Here is a 25,517-nt window from a genome sequence, read left to right on the forward strand (position 1 = left end):
AAATAGCCAAGTAGAATAGATAGCTAGGTTAGGTAGGTAACCCACTCAAAGTAGCTAACCTTAGCTAAATATTGGTCATAATGCACTCTTAACTAGTTACACTAGCTAGCAGCTGTGATAAACAAATATTGACAATCATAGATTTAATAGATTTTAGATTCTTTAAAGCAACTATTCTATATTTTGACATCTTTGTATGTTCTGGGTCTTCATTTTTACATATGCAGAGCACTAGCGCAGTGAGGAACAAGGTGCATCAAAACTTCTGGTTGTTTAACCTGCCAAGGTTTTAGGATTTGACTTTTAAGACAAGCAAAAATTTTGATGCAGACGAAAGAGGCATGTCTTGCTTTGGAGAGGCAAATTCTTGCTCTTTTAGAAGTATTTCTTGTATATTATTGGTATTACAGCTTTTTTGATGTACAGCAATGACAAAGACCTATTAATGAATACCCAGCTAGAATTTGCTTTAAAATGTGATTGGCTTTGAATAAGAGCACCTGCCAAATGCTGTAAAGGTTAAGATGTTCTTGGATTGTATCCTGGACACTGATGTAAACTGTCTAAAAATGTATCAGGATATTCTGCTTTGTTCAGTATTGAAGTGTCTGCAAATTGTTTTTAACTTATTAGCTGTCCAAAAAAATAAACAAAAATAAAAAATGGAAAAACATACTGCAGCATGTAGGAACATCTTTAATGGGTATGTTAGTATTTATTCCAGCTCTGAATTCACATATTTAACCAAGCATGGATAACTGTATAAAGGAAAGCATTGCAGAACAGACTGAAAACTGTCAAAATATGCCAACTTTCAGGCAAGCTGGCGGAAGTGAAACTGTCACATACAGTGATGCAGTGAACCAGTGGATGATGCCAGAAAGAGTTAGGCAACTGGAATTAAAAAATGTCTACAAAAATGAATGTAAAACTTCATATTTGAAGCTTTGAAAAGCTAATACGATTGAAGACAGCTCCATATGGTACGGTTTTGATTATCACGGACTAAAATAAACCTAATTTTAAAACCGAACCTAAAATAAACCTAAGTTATCAGGAGACATTTTCTGTTTGGAGAGAAAAAAGTGCCTCTTTTGAATAAATAAGATTAAATTAGATAGAAAAGGGACTCACTGTATACACCAAAAATGGAATAATTATACATTTGAATGCAAAGAGAGAAAAAAGTGAAGGTGTCCTAATAAATCCTCACTGGCTGCACAGATCAGGATTCTCAGAACTGGGGCGAGAACGTTTTGGGTGCAGCCCCACACCTGTAAGTGCACCACGGTCTGCTCCTTTTGTGAAGTACAGCCTTGGAATAAGTTCACTGCGTGTGCTCCTGATATCTACATGCACAACAGCCTCACGTGGTCTGAGCAAGGTGGGTCACGCGTATGTAAGTGCATCATACAAGGATGTTGTAAGGAATCGTCAGGACACAGGTAAGTGTGGATCCAAATGCAAGAGTTTATTTTCAGTACAGGCAGGAAGGACTTGTGAGGCAAAATAGAAGGGTAGTCGTAAACAGGAGGGGAATGGTGAAGGGGAGAGTCGAGGGCAGTCCAAGTCCAAACCAGAAGGTAGAAACCGAGGTTGTGTAAGGGGCTAAGAGTGAGGTGGTGTTTAGGGGGAAAGCAACAGAAACAAGAAACGCTCGGTATGCATGAGAATAAAATACTTCGCGAGGATACTATGGGAAAAGGGAGGTTATAAAAGAAACTAAAATGAGAGACTGGTGTAATTAATCAGTAATCAGGCGACAGTGATCTACGTTTGGGCAGAGAAAGGCTTGTGGGTACGACTGACGCCGTTACAGATATACAAAAAGATTAGCCCTTGTATGCCTCGGTTGTGGTTCTCTTCAAAACTGTACTATTACTGAACCAATTATATCTTAAATGACATTTTATAGCATTACTAACTGTGTTGTGAAGTGTCCTGGTGAATTTCTTCCTAAATCAATGCTCATTACATATCTGAAAGTAAGACGATGAGTTTCTGAATTTCTTTGGCTCGCAGCATGCTGTCTAGCTTTGAGGATCTTTTGGTCTACTTCACTTTGTCTCGCAGGTCCTATTTATTTTCTCATTAATAATAAAAACCTTCATTTAAAAACTGCATTTTGTGTTTTAAATATTGGACAAAGATAACACAAGTAAATTTGTTTAATGATTTGTCACAAGTGGCATGAAGCAGGCCAAATGACATGAGGCCTGTTTCCATAATACAATGCTTTGAAATGAATGCAGCATTACAGCATTGGGAAAACCAACCACAACAACTGACCATAATCACCAAGACCACATGGGAGACTATTGAAATTATAACCTGAACAATAAGGGAGACTCTTGAAATTATAACCTGAACAATAAGGGGGACTCTTAATTAAAACATGTTGACAAATGGCAACTAAAATATTTAAACTATTCAAAGATGCTCCAGACAAAATGTCCGTTTTTTCCATGAGCTAACACAAAAGTATTTAACGTGCATTAAATCACATCACAGGATCTCACAGTAATATTTAAATAAAACATCTTTACATTACATTTACAGTACTGGGCAGATCCTCTTATAGTGACTGATACATATTCATCAGTATGACAGCATGTGTGCTCTCTGAGGATCAAATCTTACTGTACCTGCTCTACCAGGTGAGCTTCAGCAGAGCTAATGTGATAAAACTCTGATCATGCATGACTGAACATACACTGATCTTTGACCCCTGAATGGGACAGAGAAAAGCAGTGCAGATACGTTTGTGTGTGTGTAAAAGAGAACGAAATAATTTATCATCTCTCAGACTCTCATGGTTATTATTGGGAGATCACCTCTGCTCTTCATCTGAGTGGTTTAGTCCATTCATATTAACTCCTCTGTTGTCATGGTTACTGTTCCATTCACTGTACTTCCTTTCTAGAGCTCCTGAATTTTTTTCCTCAGCTGCACAATCACCAGCACTGCTGCCACAAGCCCCGCCCCCGTCAGAGCCAGGAGCACCGTCAACACCGTCACTGTGGAGCTCTGATCTGGACATGGCTGGACGTCTGCAACAGACAGACATAAAAATGGTCAGAAATTATGAACAACTCTTTAAACAGTACAGAGTTATAATCATATGTGTATATACCAGAGTGGTCACTGTGATGGGATTGTGGGACAGGGGCAGTTCAGCTCCAGTTCCTGACAAAAAGATCTCAACAGCATCACGATCTTAACAAGTGGATACGCATAATGTTTCACCAGTTACTATAGTAACCACTTCTACAGATTTGTGTGTGTTCTCTGGTGAGCTCAGCACCTCCCACCTCCATATCAGTATCCAATCAAATTCAATCAGGAAGTAACTAGTACAGTGATGGAGAACTGTTTAGAAATCAAACTAAAACAAATCTGGATCTTGTAGAGAGATATTGTTGTAAATGTAGAATAGAAACATACTGAGAGTTCAAAGTGAATGAACCAGTGGAGAGAATGAGCTACACAAAGGGGGGGGGGGGTACATAACAACAACAACAACAACAACAACAACCACCACCACCACCACCACCACCCTGATCACCACCTGTGCTCCGTCATAACTATGATCACTGCTGAAGCTCCAGTCTGTCATATTAACACACAGCATAATTACTGCACCATCACTGACTACATTTACTTATTAACACACAGCATAATTACTGCACCATCACTGACTACATTTACTTATTAACACACAGCATAATTACTGCACCATCACTGACTACATTTACATATTAACACACAGCATAATTACTGCACCATCACTGACTACATTTACATATTAACACACAGCATAATTACTACAGTGAACAGTGTTATTGAGGGTGAAGTATTTGTTGACTTATTGAGGGTCGTATGTAGAGGGATTGAGCTCCAGGACAAGGCCAAACTAAAAAAAAACAACCAACCAAACAAACAAGCCATACTAGAAATAAAAATTATTATTATTATTAGTTGGTTACATTTATTTAGCACCTTTTTCAAATTCAAGGACACTTTACAGGCAGAAATCAGCTTTAACACTCAAATCACTCACAGACAGATGAGAAGCAGCAGCAAATTTACACACAGTGTTCTCTCTATCAGAAACTACAGACTCCTGGGGGACTGAACCAGGTGTAGGGGAAGGGGAGGAGGTTCAGACCAAGACAGAGCACCAACCATCACTGAACACACACACACACACACACACACACACACACACACACACACACACACACACACACACACACACAGAGCACCAACCATCACTGAACATAAACACACACACACACACACACAGAGCACCAACCATCACTGAACATACACACACACACACACAGAGCACCAACCATCACTGAACATACACACACACACACACACACAGAGCACCAACCATCACTGGACATACACACACACACACACACACACACACACACACACACACACACACACACACACACACACACACACACATCTATATTCATACACAATTCATATTGATACAGGACAGTTTTAGAGTATCCAGTCATCCTAACCTCCATGTTTTTGGGAGGTTCCCTCTGGGGTCCTACACAGACACTGGGAGAACACAGAAACTCTACGCAGATAGGGACTCAGATGCAAACATGCCAACCACCAAGCCCTGCTGCCCAAAACAACCAACTGTCCCAACTGAACACAAACAAAATTAAGTACAATAACCCTCCCTACTCCCAAAAACAAACAAACAGAGGTAAAGAACTGAGCAAATAAAAAAGGTGTCAAACTTCCCAACTACGATTCACACAGGACTACTACAATACACTATACACAGAATAATATTTACAACAGTGAACACGTCCAGAAAAAGGGGAAGCGATAAGTCAGAATGATTTAACAAACAGAGGCCCAAAACCACAACAATCGGCAAACAACGCTCACTGAACAAACACAAGCAGCCACAGCAGCAGTGGATATGAATCGCAGCCTGTTGCTTCTTCCCGGGCTTCCCCTTATGCGTGCGGTAGAATGAGGCAGCAGCCCAGGACAATTCCAGCACAGGACAGAAGACTTGATCAGGTGGAGGAGGAGCATCATGAAGGGGAGGAGCCATAGGATGTAAGATAAATGTAAACAAACACAAATAACCCTACCCATAACGCAAACAGGGTTGTAACACCTTCAAATACCAACACTTCAATTTTTCTGACTCATCACTCAATAACTCATGATTGTTTTGGTATGAGTAAGCAGGTATCACACCAAGTGCCGTAAAACATCAGTGGCTGGATCCAAGAGTGTCCATGTGAGAATCCACCACAAAGAGTCCAGTGAAAATCAACCAGGTCCACATGCTCTATTGGGGATATGCTTAATAAATAGGACCTCAACTAAGACCAAGACCTCAAACTATGACACTCAGTTCATGCTGTTGACATGATCCTAGCATTCATAGTCAAACTAATACTGAAGCACTGATGTGCATGTAAACATAGTTACTGATACTATGCACAACCCCCTCCCCAACATAGTAATTCTAGGCAACATTAAAATCACAGTAACCACACTTACCTTCCACAGTATCTGTGTATGTCTGTATAATCTCTTCATTCTTAGTGTCTCTGATGCTGTAAACTCCACTATCAGATGGTGTGGTTCCTTGCAGCTCCACAGCAGAGATGAGCGACACTCTCCGAGTGTATTCAGGTTTACACTTCAGTGAGTGTCCAGCCACTGTACAGATCTGTCCACTAGAGGGAGCAGCTGCACCTTTGCTGTTATAAATCACCTCCACTGACTCTGATATGAGCAAATCCAGCACCAGAGGTTCACCAGGCTTAATCTGAATTGAGGAATTCTGGGCTGTGGAAAAAAACAATTAGAAACTTCAATGTAATATACAACTGATTTGACCATGTAACCTCAGAATTACAAATCTGATATAAACATTTAAACATTACATACAAGCTCCTTCTGTTTTTCCCCACATATCTGATATTTGAAGTTTACAATTCTATGATCTACTTTATTTACCACAGATAAATAAAATTCTCTCTGTCTACATAAATAATGGTTTAGTAACAATAACTAGGTAATCCATGAGGACACTTACCCTCTATCTGTAGACTCACATCACAGATGTCTTTCCCATTACAGCTGCAGGTGTACCAGGTCTTCTTAGTGTAATCGGCATCAGTGATGGTGAGGGAGAGATCTCCCTTCAGGTACTGATCATGGGACATGTGAAATCCCTCCCCTGACTGGCAGGATGTCTGGTTACACTGAGCCAGAATGTCAAGTTGTTTATAGGACACAGTCCATGTGACCAGACCAGAACACGTCTGAGTGCAGGGGAGAGTAGCAGCATCATGAAGATTTACCTTTACTGAAGGAAAAGAGCCTGAAAGAGACATTAAGAAAAGAGTTTAAAACGTTATGAAAGTTTATGAACTCTTTAGAAGTTTCGATATTTCTGCATATATATGAACTAAAACTTCAGATTGTCAAACAAGTCCTGAAAGTGGATAAAGACAAACAAATCAAACAAAAATATTAGACTGTCATTTATTTATAGAGGAAAATGACCCAATGTTTCCTATCAATGCAATAAATATCAACTTGTAAAAATATTTATTGTTCTTTAGAATGTTAATTTATTTTTTGTCATATCCATGCATGATACAGCATATATAATACATCCCACACTAAAATAATTCCCTACACAACTGAACCACAGTCCCTCAGTGGCTTTTAATGAAAGCAATACAGATCTGATATTTTATCAGGCAACATTCAAATGCAAGATATCAGTATCAGATCAGCAGAGAAAAACTGGTATCATGCTCTCTCTATAAATAAAGTAAAACTAAAAATATCAACCCATTCAGTCAGGCTACTTAAATATTCTTGGATACTCAAACATGCATTTCTATGTAAGAGCAGAACTGACTGATACTGCTCATTAGTACGGCTGCAGGGACATCTGTGCCTTCTATGTCTGTGTCTACATGACCATTCTGGTGAGCTTTTAATTAAAGGGTTCTGAAATGCAAGTCTATTAGCAAAATGACAGGGAATCTGTCCAATTAAATTCATGAATTAAATAATTTTGACTCTGGGGGTGGGCCTATAGCAGCCTGGCCCTTCTCCGTGTTCTCCGTGTTATTAATAAAACACTACTGTCTATGTACATGCTACCTTAGCCAGCTGACTCTCAATTTTATGTAATATAAAGATGATTAAATAATACATAAAGGTCAAGCAAGTCCAATAGTTCAGTTAACACACCAAAATCAAAGATGAAATTCTGATGACCTAAGAGAACCTGTTTTGACCATTTACCTGCTATGACTGTCAGCAGCTGTAACAGCAAAACAAAGTGACATCTGCTGCAGAATAGCATGACTGAGGAGACAAAAGAGAACCAGTCAGTACTGTACAGAGGAGACAGGAGAACCCAGTCAGTACTGTACAGAGGAGACAGGAGAACCCAGTCAGTACTGCACAGAGGAGGCAGAAGAACCCAGTCAGTACTGTACAGAGGAGACAGAAGGACCCAGTCAGTACTGTACAGAGGAGGCAGGGGGAACCCAGTCAGTACTGTACAGAGGAGACAGGAGGACCCAGTCAGTACTGTACAGAGGAGACAGGAGGACCCAGTCAGTACTGTACAGAGGAGACAGGAGAACCCAGTCAGTACTGTACAGAGGAGACAGGAGAACCCAGTCAGTACTGCACAGAGGAGGCAGAAGAACCCAGTCAGTACTGTACAGAGGAGACAGAAGGACCCAGTCAGTACTGTACAGAGGAGGCAGGGGGAACCCAGTCAGTACTGTACAGAGGAGACAGGAGGACCCAGTCAGTACTGTACAGAGGAGACAGGAGGACCCAGTCAGTACTGTACAGAGGAGACAGGAGAACCCAGTCAGTACTGTACAGAGGAGACAGAAGGACCCAGTCAGTACTGTACAGAGGAGACAGGAGAACCCAGTCAGTACTGTACAGGTAGGAGCAGCTGAGTAAATCTCACAGTGATCACTATTAGGAAAAAAGTCACTTATTTACAGTACCCTGATTACACCACCTGCCATAAAAGAAACAGGACTAAAGCACCATCTATCCCACAGTAGAAACAGGACTAAACCCTACTACACCTCAGCAGCACAGTAATCCTCCTTTACCAGAGGGGGTTAGTCCAGGGTCCAGAACATCACAGTCCTGCCTGCCAGTACATTGTGTCACTGTTCAGTTCCCTTATTTGCAGCAGTCATGCTGTGTTTGATATTTCTGGCAACACTAAACTACTCATCAGACGGGACTAATTTTCCAGTCATGTATGTAAAGCAACTTTACCACAAGACCTCTAGAGTGTATGACAGACTCACACACAGGATCAGAAACCTCAGCATAAATTAGACATGTCAGTGGCTACTGGATTTACGTGTTACCATCTCACTAAAACATCCACGTGTGATACGTAGCTTTCGTTGAAAGAAACCAGTAAATATTTTTCACATATCTGCACAGAATTACATACGTGTAGGGGAATTTACTTAAAACTTCTGAAAGGTCATTTGCCTCCTTAAGAACTTCCGTGATTGGAGAAAAAAGCGCCAAAACTTAACAACCCCCGAAATTACAGAAAACCGCCATTTACAGCAGGAAATTAAACTTGAAACTTGAAACATGAAACTTGAAAAAGGTGCAAGAATTTTTGCAGACGCTGCAGTAGGTAAAATGACTGACATGGCGAGAGTAAAATCACTAAAGAACGAGGGAAATTATTACATTACCGCACCTGGCCATGTCAAATGAATCCTGTCTGAATATTCTTAACACACATGAGGTTCTTAATCCGGTTCTGGGGACCCACCGCCCTGCACAGTTTCCCATCTGATCCAGCTCATGAAAGACTTCATGACCCAGAACACCTGAAACTCTCCGCCTGTGGATGCACTGTTACCAGTCTTAAATGTACGTGGCAAACACGGAAATAAACCTGAAACAGTTTTTCTTTGGGCTGATAAGATGTTCCTGGCGACATGCGGAATCAATTAGTCTGTAATGCACCTATAAAACAGGAGAATTGTAACGGTCAGTAATTTGCGGACTGTCCCCTTAAGTTACGTTTACGTAAAAGGCGTGTGCACGTAGGCCACGCGGAAGAGTTGGTTTTGTACTGTGCGTGACGGACGTTGCTGGACCCAGATCTTCATTTATCGTTATTTACTTCTTTAGTAACGCATTATGAGCTTTGGATGTTTTTACAACTCATGTATGAGCTGTCTACAATACTCCAGGAGCCAGCCTGTGTCACGTGGTGAATAATCCAGCAAGTTTACTACTAAACTAAGTGATTCTGCTCCGCATCTCCTCCACGTGCTTCACACGCTTCTCTCTACCAGTTCCAAAGATCTGCTCATCTGGGTTGGAGTATAATTTAAACAGGACTAACTCCAAGCGTTACAGTATGTACTAAAGTAGACAGTTACTGTATGTGCAAGGCCGGTGTTCTTAATAAAGTGACCGGTGAGTTTATGTAGCAACATTCGTACTTGGGCTGTTTATCTAACGACCTCGGAAATATTGTTCCGGAGAAAAATGTGATTTAAAAAGTAGAGGTAGTGATACCCACTGGTTAAGTACAGAATGAGACAGTGTTTTTCAATATTATTATTATTATTATTATTATTATTATTATTAAGAATATTTTGAATATTATTATTTAATAGCAATAAAGGTTTGTACGCCACATGGACATGACCTCCTACCAAACGCATTTACTGAGGTAACTGCACGCAGGAGACACACAGTCCATCTACTGAACTGCAGCATAAGAAGGCAGAACAGCACGCGGAGGGAACAAAGCGCACAGCTACTATCGCTCAGTGCACGAGCTAAAGTCCCTAAATGAACACATGAACCCGTTCAACAGTCCGCGAGACCAACCAGAGTTCTTAGCAGACATGCAAACTTTAAAACAGCTGCACTAAACATTACATATTAACTTATTATCTATGTAGCTGGCTAGTTGCGTTCATAAATCAGACTTTCTGACAGCTAGCGCGCATATTTGGACGGTAATCAGAAGTACATCGACATACAAACACTTTTAAACTCACCGCTAAATGTCACACTTGAACCTCGCGCTTCAGAAATGAAACCAATGGATTTGTGCTCGTGCTTGATTCATTCTAGAGTGACCACAGAGCCGGAAATAGAAAAAGCGTTTTGAAGCTTGAACACTTTTAACTTTTACCATCAAATAAGGTAGAGTATTTTATAAAAGCACTATTATAATAATAATTATAATTCTTTAATTTCTAAAGTCATAAATTGATGGCATTTTATCAGTTTTGTTTAATGATAAGCTGTTCACAATTTAGAACTTCAATTTAAAATATATAAAATATTTTTGCTCTTAAATGTGACTTAGTAAGATGTGTTCTGGGTGCATTCTAAATGTATTCTGAATAAATTACTGTTTTATGTATTGTAATAGAATACATCACATTATTCAACCATCAAAGTATTCTGCCAAACCCTGGATGTATGTACCCAAATCAGCAATGAGATTTTAATGACATGCACAACAGTCCATTTGGTTTTATTAGTTGCTTTTATTGAAACAACAAATGTCATGCTTTTCGATGCAACAGAACAGTTTTAAAAGCTGGAAATAAATACATAGATAACTAACAAACTACCTAAATAAATACTACTATATAGTAGTATTAATACGTACTACATATGTAATGATGAGATACAGGATGAGGTCTGTACTACATATGTAATGATGATGAGATACAGGATGAGGTCTGTACTACATACGTAATGATGATGAGATACAGGATGAGGTCTGTACTACATACGTAATGATGAGATACAGGATGAGGTCTGTACTACATACGTAATGATGAGATACAGGATGAGGTCTGTACTACATACGTAATGATGAGATACAGGATGAGGTCTGTACTACATATGTAATGAGATACAGGATGAGGTCTGTACTACATATGTAATGATGAGATACAGGATGAGGTCTGTACTACATATGTAATGATGAGATACAGGATGAGGTCTGTACTACATATGTAGTGATGATGAGATACAGGATGAGGTCTGTACTACATATGTAATGATGAGATACAGGATGAGGTCTGTACTACATATGTAATGATGAGATACAGGATGAGGTCTGTACTACATACGTAATGATGAGATACAGGATGAGGTCTGTACTACATATGTAATGATGAGATACAGGATGAGGTCTGTACTACATATATAATGATGAGATACAGGATGAGGTCTGTACTACATATGTAATGATGAGATACAGGATGAGGTCTGTACTACATATGTAGTGATGATGAGATACAGGATGAGGTCTGTACTACATATGTAAGCTGCGTCACATCCCAGTGTGCTTCAACGAGGGTGAAAAGACTGATGATGATGATGGTGATGATGATGGAATATTGGAGCACTGTGTTGTAGAGTAAATGTCTTTCAACAAACATTTTAGGTATAAACGTCAGTGCCTTCAGTGTCCTACTTTGGAACACTCTTCCTATATGACTGAATAATTATATGTTCCTGTAGGCCTGAGTAACTTTTACTCTCTATGTTCCTGCATGTTTGAGTAATTATTATTGCACTGTATATTCCTGCATATCTGAGTAATTATTATTATTATTATTACTCTGCATTGTCACGGTTGTCCCCTCCCTGTCATCTCGGTCACTTTAGCAATCCTGTCAAGCTCTGTTTTGGCTTTCCAACTTGGTTTTCTTTCCATGAGCTTCTTTGTTTTGATTTTTCTGTTACTCCCCCTTGTCTGGTTGTTCTGCCTCTTTTCTCCTGTTTCTAGTTGTTCCTTGTTAATTCGTGTATATGTTCCTTGTTAACTCGTGTGTATATTCCTTGTTAACTTGTGTATATATTTCTAGTGTCTCTCCAGTCTTGTCGCTGGTTATTGTTCACTCAGCCTGTGTTTATTGTACTAAGCCTCCATTTATACTAAGGTCCTTCTTCATTTCATGTTGTTGCCTTGTAACCTGTTCCCAGTTGTGTTTCTGTCAGTGTATTGGTTCTATCGTGTTTAGCTTTCATTTTCTTTATCTTTTGTGGGTCTGTCCGTCTCAATATGTTGACTCATTCCACTGACCCTGATTTTCTGTTCCAGTGTGTTCCAGAGAGCTTGCGTCCTCTCATTGGCCTGTTCCAATATTCTCCAAAACGCCGCAGAGCACCATTGGTCTGTTCCAACGTGCTTCTCCAATTTTTATTGGCTCTCCCGTTGCTGTCCCAGCATCCTGCCACACTTCTGACTTAAAGCATTCGGTAAGTGAAGCCAGGCTCCCTTTTTTACATTTTCCCTTCAATTTGTTGCGCTCAATTTCTTTCTATTATTCCCCATCTCGGTACGTCCAGACTTTACTGTAAAAGTGAGATTTAATGGGCAAAGTTAGTGGCCAGACCAACAGACCGAGCTAACTAGCTGCTCGTTAACCTGTCTGTGTCGGACACAGTGCAAGTTTTCTCTCAGACATCTTGGTTATCAGTTGTGGGTGAATGAATGAATGAAGTTAATGAAGTCCTTTCCACTTCATCTGAAGTTAACATTTGCGGTACAATGACCTGTGCTACTGAAAATGACTGATTGTTATTTCAAACAACAATTAAATAGCACTTAAGCTTCACTAGCTGGGGATACAGAGTTATCTGGTTAACTGCAAAGAAGCTCCTTTTATCAAAGTCCATTTTCAAACACATGTTATTAACATAGTCCTGAGTAATGTACATTAATGCTGATTTAAAAAATGTTTAGGCATCAATTTTGGTATTAATTTTGGTTTGTTTCTCTTGATCCCTTAGAATGTTTTCCAAACTGGCATCTCCATATTCCAGGCCGGTGCCTGTGAGGGTGAGGTGAGTGGCTACATATACAGCTGAGAGAGCAGAGACATACACATTAGTGGAAGGTGTGCTGGTTAAGTCCACCAAGAGGGTTGATACTTGTGCTCGCTCTGACGGGGAGCATTTTGTAGTGGCCCATTTAAAAAGAATGATGATTGTCATCGAATTGGTTGTCTTATTTCAATAGCTACAATTTATCAGAAAAATATGGTAGCTCTAAAATGTATTTCAGTCCATCCACAGGAGTGTTTATAACAGATGAGGTCACAGTATCTTCAGATCTGGAAGTATAATGCCGCAATGCTGTCTGTCCTCCCTCCCCAACCTATAAAGACCTTCCTGACTGGAAAGCAGACTAGTGTGCACTCTCAGGGAGGGTTGTCAGTGTAAGTATTATTTGTAAAAATATTAGCCTAATTAAATATATTCTATGACCCTTAGTGTCATAAGAGATAAATTTAACCTTAATCTTAATCTGCACATATCTTATACCGACCATAACAAACCATTACTGAAATGACAAACATGACACTTGTTTTTAAACTCTAAACTCGATTGACTGTTTAGATCTTGTCCATTGGTGTCCTCACAATAGCAGAGTGTAAATGAATTTTATATATTGTATCTAAGAACATTTATATAAATACTGTCTATGAAATCATTTCCAAATAGCATATGGCTAACAATACACTTTCTTACATAAACTGTGAGTCAGTGAAAGCACCACAGCAAATGTTGATTTTGCCTTTTAACACAAACGTTTGTGAAAATCCACGTACTAAGTTGCTGTATTGACCAATTTTTATTGAGCGTTTATTTGCTAATTTCAGTAATTATTCAATGTGGTTGATTTGCAACTGAAGCCTCTGAGGGTAAGAGAAATATTAATATTGGTATTTTTTCACGTTGTTTTTTCCGCCGCTTGTGGTGACGTTAATAGGTGACTGCTTTAATCGGTCATACTTATGTTGAATCGGTTTTCGTTGTTTGTGATTTGCTTCTGTTATTTCGCGATTGCTTTCTTTTGTGCAGGGATATACGTTTTGTTTTTTTGTTTTTTTTTTAATTAAGTGTCATTTGTTGTATTTACTAATCTGTGACTCATTCGGGTCATTAATCATGAGAGGGTTTAAAAGGATTTATTACTATCAACATAGTACTAGACACATTTCTGGAGGCACCGCGCTAATTTGCATTGATCTAACACGAAATTTCTGAGATGTGCTCCCTCTGAATGATTTCATTAGGGCGCCTTTAGGCAGAGGTTACACGCGGGTTTAATTTTTGAAACATTTTGAATCAAGTTTCAGGTTGAAAGGCGACATCTGTAACGGTGAGTTTAAGATTTTTTATATAGATGTACTTCTGATTACCGTCCAGATATGCGCGCTAGCTGTCAGAAAGTGATTTATGAACATAACGGCTCAGCAATATAGGACGGAAAAAGTATCCATCTGCATAGATAATAAATTAATATGTAATATTTAGTGAAGCTGCCAGGAACGGCAAGGGTGATGCTTTCTATAAGGTAACAGTTAATATAAAATATTAATAGATACACTTGATCATCTTACTGAACTGGGCGGCTGAACCTGAGCTTACGCGCAATCGGCGACCTGCCTCCAAACGTCTCTCCGTGTCCGTGTCTCCGCCTCGGCCGCTGTACTCGAACAGAAAGCTGAAGTCAAACTCGGGTTCCCATTTCGGGTCGGCGTGGCTTAGACTGCGTGGATACGGCTGCCTATCCTCTGCTCGGAGAGGAACAGGGGCGCTCGCATCCTGCGCAGTCACAGCGCACCTCTTAACTTTCACGTGAAATAAAACAAACCGCACACTCACAGCGTTTCCTTCCTTCTCTCCACGTGCGTCAGTTTACAGGACAGCTGTTTTTTTTTGTTTGTTTTTTTAACATTCATCCGCAAGCATACATGCTTGCCTGAGTTGAAACGGATTGGCCTGCCACTTGTGTGTCTTGGTGAACTGTAGGTTGAAAGAACCATAAAGGGAAAGAGAAGGGTTTGGAGGAGAAAAAAAATTGACATTTCAAGTTCCAACATCTCTAGCGGTTAGTTTAAACGTGTTTATATATTCTGACAGCGCTAGCTCAGGACTCGGCAAGATAGGACGGAAAAAAGTATCTGGATAGATAATAAGTTAATATGTAATGTTTAGTGCAGCTGTTTTAAAGTTTGCATGTCTGCTAAGAACTCTGGTTGGTCTCGCGGACTGTTGAACGGGTTCATGTGTTCATTTAGGGACTTTAGCTCGTGCACTGAGCGATAGTAGCTGTGCGCTTTGTTCCCTCCGCGTGCTGTTCTGCCTTCTTATGCTGCAGTTCAGTAGATGGACTGTGTGTCTCCTGCGTGCAGTTACCTCAGTAAATGCGTTTGGTAGGAGATCATGTCCATGTGGCGTACAAACCTTTATTGCTATTAAATAATAATAATAATAATAATAATAATAATAATAATAATAATAATAATAATAATAATATTCAAAAACACTATCGCACTCTGTGATTAGCCAGTGGGTTTCACTGCCTCTATTTTTTATCACACATTTTTCTCCACAATAATATTTGCGAGGTCGTTAGATAAACAGCCCAAGTACGAATGTTGCTACATAAACTCAGTGGTCACTTTATTAAGAACACCTGCCTTGCACCTACAGTAACTGTCTAGTTTAGTACATACTGTAACGCTTGGAGTTAGTCCTGTTTAAATTATACTCCAACCCAGATGAGCAGATCTTTGGAACTGGTAGAGAGAAGCCTGTGAAACACGTGGAGGAGATGCGGACCAGAATCACTCAGTTTAGTAGTAAACTTGCTGGTTTATTCACCACGTGCCACAGGCTGGCTCCTGGAGTATTGTAGACAGCTCATACATGAGTTGTAAAAACATCCACAGCTCATAACGCGTTACTAAAGAAGTAAATAACGATAAATAAAGAGCTGGGTCCGGCAACGTCCGTCACGCACAGTACAAAACCAACTCTTCCGCGTGGCCTACTGTATAACTACAGTGTCTGTCTCACTCATAGACCCCATTCATAGTCAGCTGGCTAAGGTAGCATGAACACAGTGATCCTTTACTAATAATGTCGTAACCTTTTTTTCAGAACACTGAGAAGGGATAGGTTGCTAATGGCCCGCCCCCAGAGTGACAAAATTAATCAATTTCATTGGACAGATTTCCTGTCACTTTGCTAATAGACTTGCATTTCAGAACCATTTAATTAAAAGCTCACCAGAATGGTCATGTAGACACAGACATAGAAGGCACAGATGTCCCTGCAGTCGTACGAATGAGCAGTATCAGTCAGTTCTGCTCTTACATAGAAATGCATATTTGAGTAACCAAGAATATTTAAGTAGTCTGAGTGAATGGTTGATTATTTTTAGTTTTACTGTATTTATAGAGAGAGCATGATACCAGTTTTTCTCTACTGATCTGATACTGATGTCTTGCATTTGATTGTCGCCTGATGTAAATACCAATCTGATATTTTTTCATTAAAAGCCACTGTGGTTCAGTTGTGTAGGGGATTATTTAGTGTGGGATGTATTTTATATATGTATAATTATATATTATATATAGATACTTGCGCTGTAACATGCATGGATATGACAGATAAAATAAATAACATTCTAAATAATAAATATTGTTTACAAGTTGATATTTATTGCCTTGATATGAAACATTTTCCTCTATAAATAAATGACAGTATTATTTTGTTTCATTTGTTTGATTTGTTTCTCTTTATCTACTTTCAGGACCTTTTTGACAATCTGATGAAGTTTTAGTTCATATATATGTAGAAATATAGAAACTTCTAAAGAGTTCCTAAACTTTCAAGCACCACTGTAACGTTTTATACTCTCTTTTCTTAATGTGTCTTTCAGGTTCTTTTCCTTCAGTAAAGGTGAATCTTCATGATGATGCTACTCTCCCCTGCACTCAGACATGTTCTGGTCTGGTCACATGGACTTTATATGATAAACCACATGACGTACTGGCTCAGTGTAACCAGACATCCTGCCAGTCAGAGGAGGGATTTCACATGTCCCATGATCAGTACCTGAAGGGAGATCTCTCCCTCACCATCACTGATGCTGATTACACTAAGAGGTCCTTGTACACCTGCGCCTGTAAAGGTCAAGAGCGCTGTGATGTGAGTCTACAGATAGAGGGTAAGTGTCCTCAATGGATTACCTAGTTATTGTTACTAAACCATTATTTATGTAGACAGAGAGAACTTTAAGTAGAACTTAGAGTATGTTCTAAGTAGAACATAGAATTGTAAACTTCAAATATCAGATATGTGGGGAAAAACAGAAGGAGCTTGTATGTAACGTTTAAATGTTTATATCAGATTTGCCGTTCTGAGGTTACATGGTCAAATCAGTTGTATATTACATTAAAGTTTCTAATTGTTTTTTCCAAAGCCTGTAATTCTTCAGTTCAGATTAAGCCTGGTGAACCTCTGGTGCTGGATTTGCTCATATCAGAGTCAGTGGAGGTGATTTATAACAGCACAGGTGCAGCTGCTCCCTCTAGTGGACAGATCTGTACAGTGGCTGGACACTCACTGAAGTGTAAACCTGAATACACTCAGAGAGTGTTGCTTATCTCTGCTGTGGAGCTGCAAGGAACCACACCATCTGATAGTGGAGTTTACATCATCAGAGACACTAAGCATGAAGAGATTATACAGACATACACAGTTACTGTGGAAGGTAAGTATGGTTACTGTGATTTTAATGTTGCCTAGTTACTTTTTGTTGGGGAGGGGGGTGTGCGTAGTATCAGTAATTATGTTTACATGCACATCCGTGGTTCCGTATTAGTTAGACTATGAATGCTGGGATCATGTAAACAGCGTGAACTGAGTGTCATAGTTTGAGGTCTTGGTCTTAGTTGAGGTCCTGTTTATCAAAGTATATCCCCAATAGAGCATGTGGACCTGGTTGATTTTCACTGGACTCTTTGAGGTGGATGGACATGCTTGAATCCAGCCACTGATGTTTTACACCACTTGGTGTGATGCTTGCTTGCTGATACCAAAACAAAAGAGTGATTGAGTGGGAAAAATTTGTGTTTGTTTACGTCCCCTTCTTGATGCTCCTCCTCCACTTGATCAAGTCTTCTGTCCTGTGCTGGAATTGTTCTCGGCTGCGGTGTTGTCTTGATTGGCTGCCTCATTCTACCCAGCGCATAAGGGGAATATAAGGGGAAGACTGGGAAGAAGCGACAGACAGAGATACATCTTCACTGTTGCTGAAGCTGGTTGTTTGTTCAGTGAGTGTTTGATGATTGTTGTGGTTTTGGGCCTCTGCTTCCCCTTTTTCTGGACGTGTTCACTGTTGTAAATATTATTCTGTGTATAGTGTATTGTAGTAGTCCTGCGTGAATCGTAGTTGGGAAGTTTGGAGTTTGACACCTTTTTTATTTGCTCAGTTCTTTACTTCTGTTTATTAGTTTTTGGGAGTAGGGAGGGTTATTGTACTTAATTTTGTTTGTGTTCATTTGGGACAGTTGGTTGTTTGGACAGAAGGGCTTGGTGGTTGGCATGTTTGCCTCTCAGCCTTCGAGTCCCTATCTGGGTGGAGTTTCCGTGGTGTTCTTGTGTCTGTGTGGGGGTCGAGTCCCTATCTGGGTGGAGTTTCCATGTTCTCCCTGTATCTGCGTAGGTTGCCTCTGGAATCCTCCCAAAAACATGGAGGTTAGGATGATTGGATACTCAAACTGTCCTGTATCAATGTGAGTTGTGCATGAATATAGATAAAGATAGATGTGTGTGTGTGTGTGTGTGTGTGTGTGTGTGTGTGTGTGTGTGTGTGTGTGTGTATGTTCAGTGATGGTTGGTGCTCTGTCCTGGTCTTAACCTCCTCCCCTTCTCCTACACCTGGTTCTCCTGTAGTTTCTAATAGAGAGAACACTGTGTGTAAATTGGCTGCTGCTTCTCATCTGTCTGTGAGTGATTTGAGTGTGTCCAGCTATGGTTGGTGCTCTGTGTGTGTGTGTGTGTATATGTCCAGCTATGGGTGGTGCTCTGTGTGTGTGTGTATGTCCAGCTATGGGTGGTGCTCTGCGTGTGTGTGTATATGTCCAGCTATGGGTGGTGCTCTACGTATGTGTGTATATGTCCAGCTATGGGTGCTGCTCTGTGTGTGTGTGTATATGTCCAGCTATGGGTGGTGATCTACGTATGTGTGTATGTCCAGCTATGGGTGGTGCTCTGCGTGTGTGTGTGTGTGTATGTCCAGCTATGGGTGCTGCTCTGCGTGTGTGTGTATATGTCCAGCTATGGGTGGTGCTCTACATATGTGTGTGAATGTCCAGCTATGGGTGGTGCTCTACGTGTGTGTGTGTATGTCCAGCTATGGGTGGTGCTCTACGTGTGTGTGTATATGTCCAGCTATGGGTGCTGCTCTGTGTGTGTGTGTATATGTCCAGCTATGGGTGGTGATCTACGTATGTGTGTATGTCCAGCTATGGGTGGTGCTCTGCGTGTGTGTGTGTGTGTATGTCCAGCTATGGGTGCTGCTCTGCGTGTGTGTGTATATGTCCAGCTATGGGTGGTGCTCTACGTATGTGTGTGAATGTCCAGCTATGGGTGGTGCTCTACGTGTGTGTGTGTATGTCCAGCTATGGGTGGTGCTTTGTGTGTGTGTGTATATGTCCAGCTATGGGTGGTGCTCTACGTGTGTGTGTATATGTCCAGCTATGGGTGGTGCTCTACGTATGTGTGTATATGTCCAGCTATGGGTGGTGCTCTGCGTGTGTGTGTATATGTCCAGCTATGGGTGGTGCTCTACGTATGTGTGTATATGTCCAGCTATGGGTGGTGCTCTACGTATGTGTGTATATGTCCAGCTATGGGTGGTGCTCTACGTATGTGTGTGTATGTCCAGCTATGGGTGCTGCTCTACGTATGTGTGTATATGTCCAGCTATGGGTGCTGCTCTACGTATGTGTGTATGTCCAGCTATGGGTGCTGCTCTACGTGTGTGTGTGTATGTCCAGCTATGGGTGCTGCTCTGTCCTGGTCTGAACCTCCTCCCCTTCCCCTGCACCCTTCAGTCCCACAGGGGTCTGTAGTTTCTGACAGACTGTGTGTGTAAATTGGCTGCCGCTTCTCATCAGTCTATCAGTGATTTGAGAATAAAAGCTGATTTCTGTCTGTAAAGTGTCCTTGAGTTTGAGAAAGGCGCTAAATAAATGTAACCAATAATAATAATAATAATAATAATAATAGTAGTAGTTTTATTTCTAGTGTGTCTTATGTTTTTTTTTTTTTTAGTTTGGCCTTGTCTGCTCCTGAAGCTCAATCCCTCTACAGCCGACCCTCAATAAATCAACAAATACTTCAGCCTCAATACCACTGTTTACTGTAGTAATTATGCTGTGTGTTAATAAGTAAATGTAGTCAGTGATGGTGCAGTAATTATGCTGTGTGTTAATATGTAAATGTAGTCAGTGATGGTGCAGTAATTATGCTGTGTGTTAATATGTAAATGTAGTCAGTGATGGTGCCGTAATTATGATGTGTGTTAATATGTAAATGTAGTCAGTGATGGTATAGTAATTATGCTGTGTGTTAATATGTAAATGTAGTCAGTGATGGTGCAGTAATTATGCTGTGTGTTAATAAGTAAATGTAGTCAGTGATGGTGCAGTAATTATGCTGTGTGTTAATATGTAAATGTAGTCAGTGATGGTGCAGTAATTATGCTGTGTGTTAATAAGTAAATGTAGTCAGTGATGGTGCAGTAATTATGCTGTGTGTTAATATGTAGATGTAGTCAGTGATGGTGCAGTAATTATGCTGTGTGTTAATATGTAAATGTAGTCAGTGATGGTATAGTAATTATGCTGTGTGTTAATATGACAGACTGGAGCTTCAGCAGTGATCATAGTTATGACGGAGCACAGGTGGTGATCAGGGTGGTGGTTGTTGTTGTTGTTGTTGTTGTTGTTGTGTACACCCCCCCCCCCCTTTGTGTAGCTCATTCTCTCCACTGGTTCATTCACTTTGAACTCTGAGTATGTTTCTATTCTACATTTAAAACAATATCTCTCTACAAGATCCAGATTTGTTTTAGTTTGATTTCTAAACAGTTCTCCATCACTGTACTAGTTACTTCCTGATTGAATTTGATTGAATTTGATCCCACAATCCCTCTTGATCTTGTCACAGTGACCAATCTCGTACATACACATATAATTATAACTCTGTATGTTTAAATACACACACACACACACACACAGATCCGCACTGCCTTTCTCTGTCCCATTCAGGGGTCAAAGATCAGTGTATGTATACATGATTAGAGCGCTCCTGAAGCTCACCTGGTAGAGCAGGTACAGTAAGGTTTGATTCATATTGATGAATATGTATCAATCACTATAAGAGGATCTGCCCAGTACTGTAAATATGTTTATGGAAATATTACTATGCGATCCTGTGATGTAATTTAATGCAACTGTAAATACTTTTGTCAAGTCATGGAAAAACAGACAATTTTGTCTGCAGTATCTTTGAATAGTTTAAATAGTTTAGTTGCCATTTGTCAACATGTTTTATTTAAGAGTTCCCCTTATTGTTCAGGTTATTGTAATGGTGAGCGGTAATGAGGTGGTCGCATGTGCGGAGGAGAGCGAGATTTCTTAGGGGCAAATCCAGAGTTGTAGTCAGAGTAGTCCAGGGTCCTAGAATACATAACAAAAACAAGGGCTAGGATAACAAAGCCTAGGAAACACAAACCAAAAGCACACGAAGGCAAACAGGGAAAGCAGCTATAACAGAAAGAAGTAACATACGGAGTTAAGGAAAAACAAAACAGCTAGAATCAAACAGGCTAACATAAACAGAGGCTTAGAAACAAAGACGAGCTTACACACATGCAATACATGCAATACATGCAATACATGCAATACATGCAATACATGCAATACATGCAATACATGCAATACATTCCACACAAACACACGCAATGAACAGCAAAAACACAGGGAACCAGACAGGGTTTAAATACTTGAACTAATGAACACTAAACAAGGCGCAGGTGCAAATCATGAACAGTGAAAACCAAAACAGGGGACTGGAACAGGACTGGAAAAGTGAAACATGAGAAAGGAAACCATAGAGACGGACAATAGGAAGGACCAAACAAGACATTTATTCATGACATACATTCTGTTTCACAAGTGATGGGCACTATGTCCACAAACTGGACAACAGACTAAAGCAAACCAGGGGGAAAGAGAAGAAGAAAACACATCTGAGAAATTCATCTCATGCGGTTGTGAATCCAGATTAGATTACAAGACACTTTTCTTGGTTTCTGTCTTTGAGGTTGTGATTACATTTTAATTTTTGCCTGATTTTACATTATCTACGTTTTGTCCTTTTACTGGAATCCCAGAGATGACCATAAACATCTTACGAGGCTTGTTTTAAATTTCATAGTTGAATTTCCTCTCAACTAAAACAAAACATTTATTTTTTAAATATCTGCTGTGGAATTCCCTACATGTTCATGTGAGTCGGGTAGAATGTCAGGCTCTCTTGTTAATGCTTCCTTGATGTTTTTAATATGGTGCACCTCCTAGTTTGAGTGGCTCACACCCCTCACTTCTACTCCTCATTCTCACCCTTCACTCCTATTTACTCTCTCACCCCTCACTCTCACTTCTCATTCTCACCCCTCACTCCTACTTACTCTCTCACCCCTCACACCTACCCACTTTCACCCCTCACTATCACTGCTCACTCCTACTCCTCACTCACCCATCACTCCTACTCACTCTCACACCTCACTCTCACTCATCACTCCTACTCCTTACTTTCACCCCCCTCCTCAATCTCACCCCTCACTCTCTCCCCTCATTCCTACTCACTGTCAACCCTCACTCTCACTCCTACTCCTCACTCTCACCCCTCACTCCTACTCACTCTCACCCCTCACTCCTACTCACTCTCATCCCTCACTCTCACCTCTCACTCTCACCCCACACTCCTACTCCTCACTCTCACCCTTCACTCCTACTCCTCACTCCAAGTGAGATACTAGTGATGGCCCCTACTGTGCCGAGGCTTCGGAGCACATGTCGAGAGCTCCAGGAAGTCTTTTATGAAACATGTATCGAGGCTTGCTTCTTTAAGGATGAATGACGTCACTGATGATGCCTGAAACCTCACTGGTTCAGGAAGCATTTCGAGTGTTGGCACAATTTATGAACACACATAAAGCGCAATGGATCCATGCAAAATTTGCATGTTTGTGTTCTGTCAATTTGCCTGTGACATTGATGAGCTTGTTTTCATGGAGCCTGCTAAAAGGAAAAGGGTTTCCCCTGTATGGAAACACTTTGAGCAGATCTCTACAAATAAGGTATTGCACATAATATGCCTGTAAATAATGAAATGTGTTACTACTATAATATTCACAAGTCGTTTTTTTTTTCCATTCCAAACCACTGGGATACAACAACAACATCTCATCTGTGTTATTGTACTTGTCATGTATAATGAGGGGGATAGAGTTGGATCCAGCCAAGGTGGGTATGGGTTTCCAATTTTCATATTTGTTAATCAACCATGATAATAATGACATTGACCACGATGCTACATTCATCACACACATCAAAAAATAAAAACAAAACATGTGCACATGTTCATGTAATGACTTCTGACATGCAAATACTGTAATTAAACCATAACCTAATTTAATTTTATTCACTGTTAACATTAATATGCATATATATATATATATATATATATATATATATATATATATATATATATATATATATATATATATATATATATATATATATATAAAATATAATGTGTATATACTGTGTATATATATATTTATATACTGCATTATTCTCTGCACCTTACATGTTATTTGCAGTTTGGATTGGATTACAAAGTGTAAAAATGACAAAGTGTAATCTAATCTTTACAAAGCAGTGACCAGAAAGGAAGAGCTGGATGAGGCTTTGGTCTTCATGATTGTTAGAGACACACAGCCATTTAGCACAGTTGAGGATAAAGGCTTCAGGGATTTAGTAGCAAAATTTGATCCAATCTATATTTTCCCAACTAGGAAAGTATGTATGGTGACATGGATAAATTATGAGAGTAGTATTAAAAAAATAATATTTTCTTCCTTCCCTTTAGACCGCAAAGGCCATGGTTGAGACCAAATATCAACAAGAGAAAGAGAAGACCAAAGTTGAGGTCCAGAAAGTTCCTGCAGTGAGTGTGACAGCAGACAAACTACTTGGCTGTGACCTGCCATTTTATAGATGACAACACATGACTGAAGTCCACATTACTCGGTGTAGTGAAATTCCCACAGGCGCACACAGCTGAAAATTTGGCCTGTGTGAAATCCTCTCTTATGGAAGAATGGGAAATAAAATCCAAAGTAACATGTCTAGTTACTGATGGCGCATCTGATATGATTGCCTGTGGTAAACAGCTGAAGCTGCATCATGCCTTCTGCATTGCTTACACCCTGAATATAGTTGTTAAAAAAGCTCTTGAACTAACCCCAGTGCTGTCTGCCATTCCTACAAAGGCAAGGAAGCTGGTGGGCTATTTTAGAAGCAGCACAACTGTCAAAGTTAGTAACATTATTTTCACATTTGTTTACACATTGTTTTATATTGCTACATATGTAACGTTTAGGTTTTTATTGTTAAAGGAGAAGCTGGACCTTGTTCAAGAGCGTATGGGAAAACCAAAAAAGAAACTGATTCAGGAGGTTGAAACAAGGTGGTACAGCAACTTTCAAATGCTGGAGCGATTAGTAGAACTCAGGGAGCCTGTAAGCATTGGCAGGCTTACAAACTGGTATTCCTGCGCTGACCTCTGATGAGTACAATAATGTTTGTGAGCTCCTGTCTATACTGTCTCCTTTTCACACGGCCACTGTGGTGCTGTCAGAGGAGAAAAAGGTATCTGGCTCCAAAGTGGTGCTATTATTGAAAATGGTGGAAAAGATGCTCCAGGAAGAGGCAGCAAAGGCAACGGTCCCAGTAGCTAGTGAACTGGGAGAGACCTCATCAGGCTCCTTAGGGAAAAGCTCCACACAGCATGAGCATTATATCACTGGCAATGCTACTAGACCCAAGATACAAATCACTTGGATCCTTTAGCCCAAAAAAGGCAGATAAAGGAATAAAACAACTCACCTTTGAATGTACCAATGTAATAGGGTCTAGACAGTCACATTCAATACCAGCTGCAGCTTCAACATCACAAGATGCTGTAGCTGAAAGACCTGGTTAATATTTTTGCATTGGATTAAAGTCAATTTCAGAGTTATGACCTCATTCATATTATCTGGTTTTGCTTCTCAGGAAACAAACTGTGGTGTGATTTTGATGCCACATTCATGGAGGCCAGAAGAACACACAATGTCACTGCTGATGCCACAGTTGAAGTGCAGACCTGGCAGAACTGAAGAAAAGCAGAACACAGGGTCCCCTCCAGTACTGGGAGAGGCAGGGGTGCATATATCCAAATCTCTACAGGTTTGCTGTGGGATACTTGTGCACCTCTGTCTCCTCAGTACCATGTGAAAGTGT

At 40.1% G+C, this 25,517-nt stretch overlaps 1 protein-coding gene and 1 long non-coding RNA gene across 2 annotated transcripts; one reads left to right on the forward strand and one right to left on the reverse strand.

The window, feature by feature from the left end:
• Positions 1-6,284: 6,284 nt before the first annotated feature.
• Positions 6,285-10,147, reverse strand: LOC118240884. The gene is made up of 3 exons (XR_004775687.1): positions 10,107-10,147; positions 7,327-7,389; positions 6,285-6,385 (listed from the first exon to the last, which is right to left on the reverse strand). It is a non-coding gene; the product is annotated as an uncharacterized LOC118240884 (long non-coding RNA).
• A 6,765-nt stretch (positions 10,148-16,912) lies between these two features.
• On the forward strand, positions 16,913-25,511 carry LOC118240881. Its single transcript, XM_035523423.1, has 6 exons — positions 16,913-17,101; positions 17,357-17,647; positions 23,458-23,474; positions 24,103-24,180; positions 24,506-24,550; positions 25,290-25,511. The coding sequence occupies exons 1-6, from the start codon at positions 16,972-16,974 to the stop codon at positions 25,509-25,511; spliced, it is 783 nt and encodes a 260-aa protein (XP_035379316.1). The 5' UTR covers positions 16,913-16,971.
• Positions 25,512-25,517: the final 6 nt, after the last annotated feature.

The sequence above is a fragment of the Electrophorus electricus genome, assembly GCF_013358815.1.
Source record: "Electrophorus electricus isolate fEleEle1 chromosome 5 unlocalized genomic scaffold, fEleEle1.pri SUPER_5_unloc_1, whole genome shotgun sequence".
In the NCBI taxonomy this organism is placed as follows: Eukaryota; Metazoa; Chordata; class Actinopteri; order Gymnotiformes; family Gymnotidae; genus Electrophorus; species Electrophorus electricus.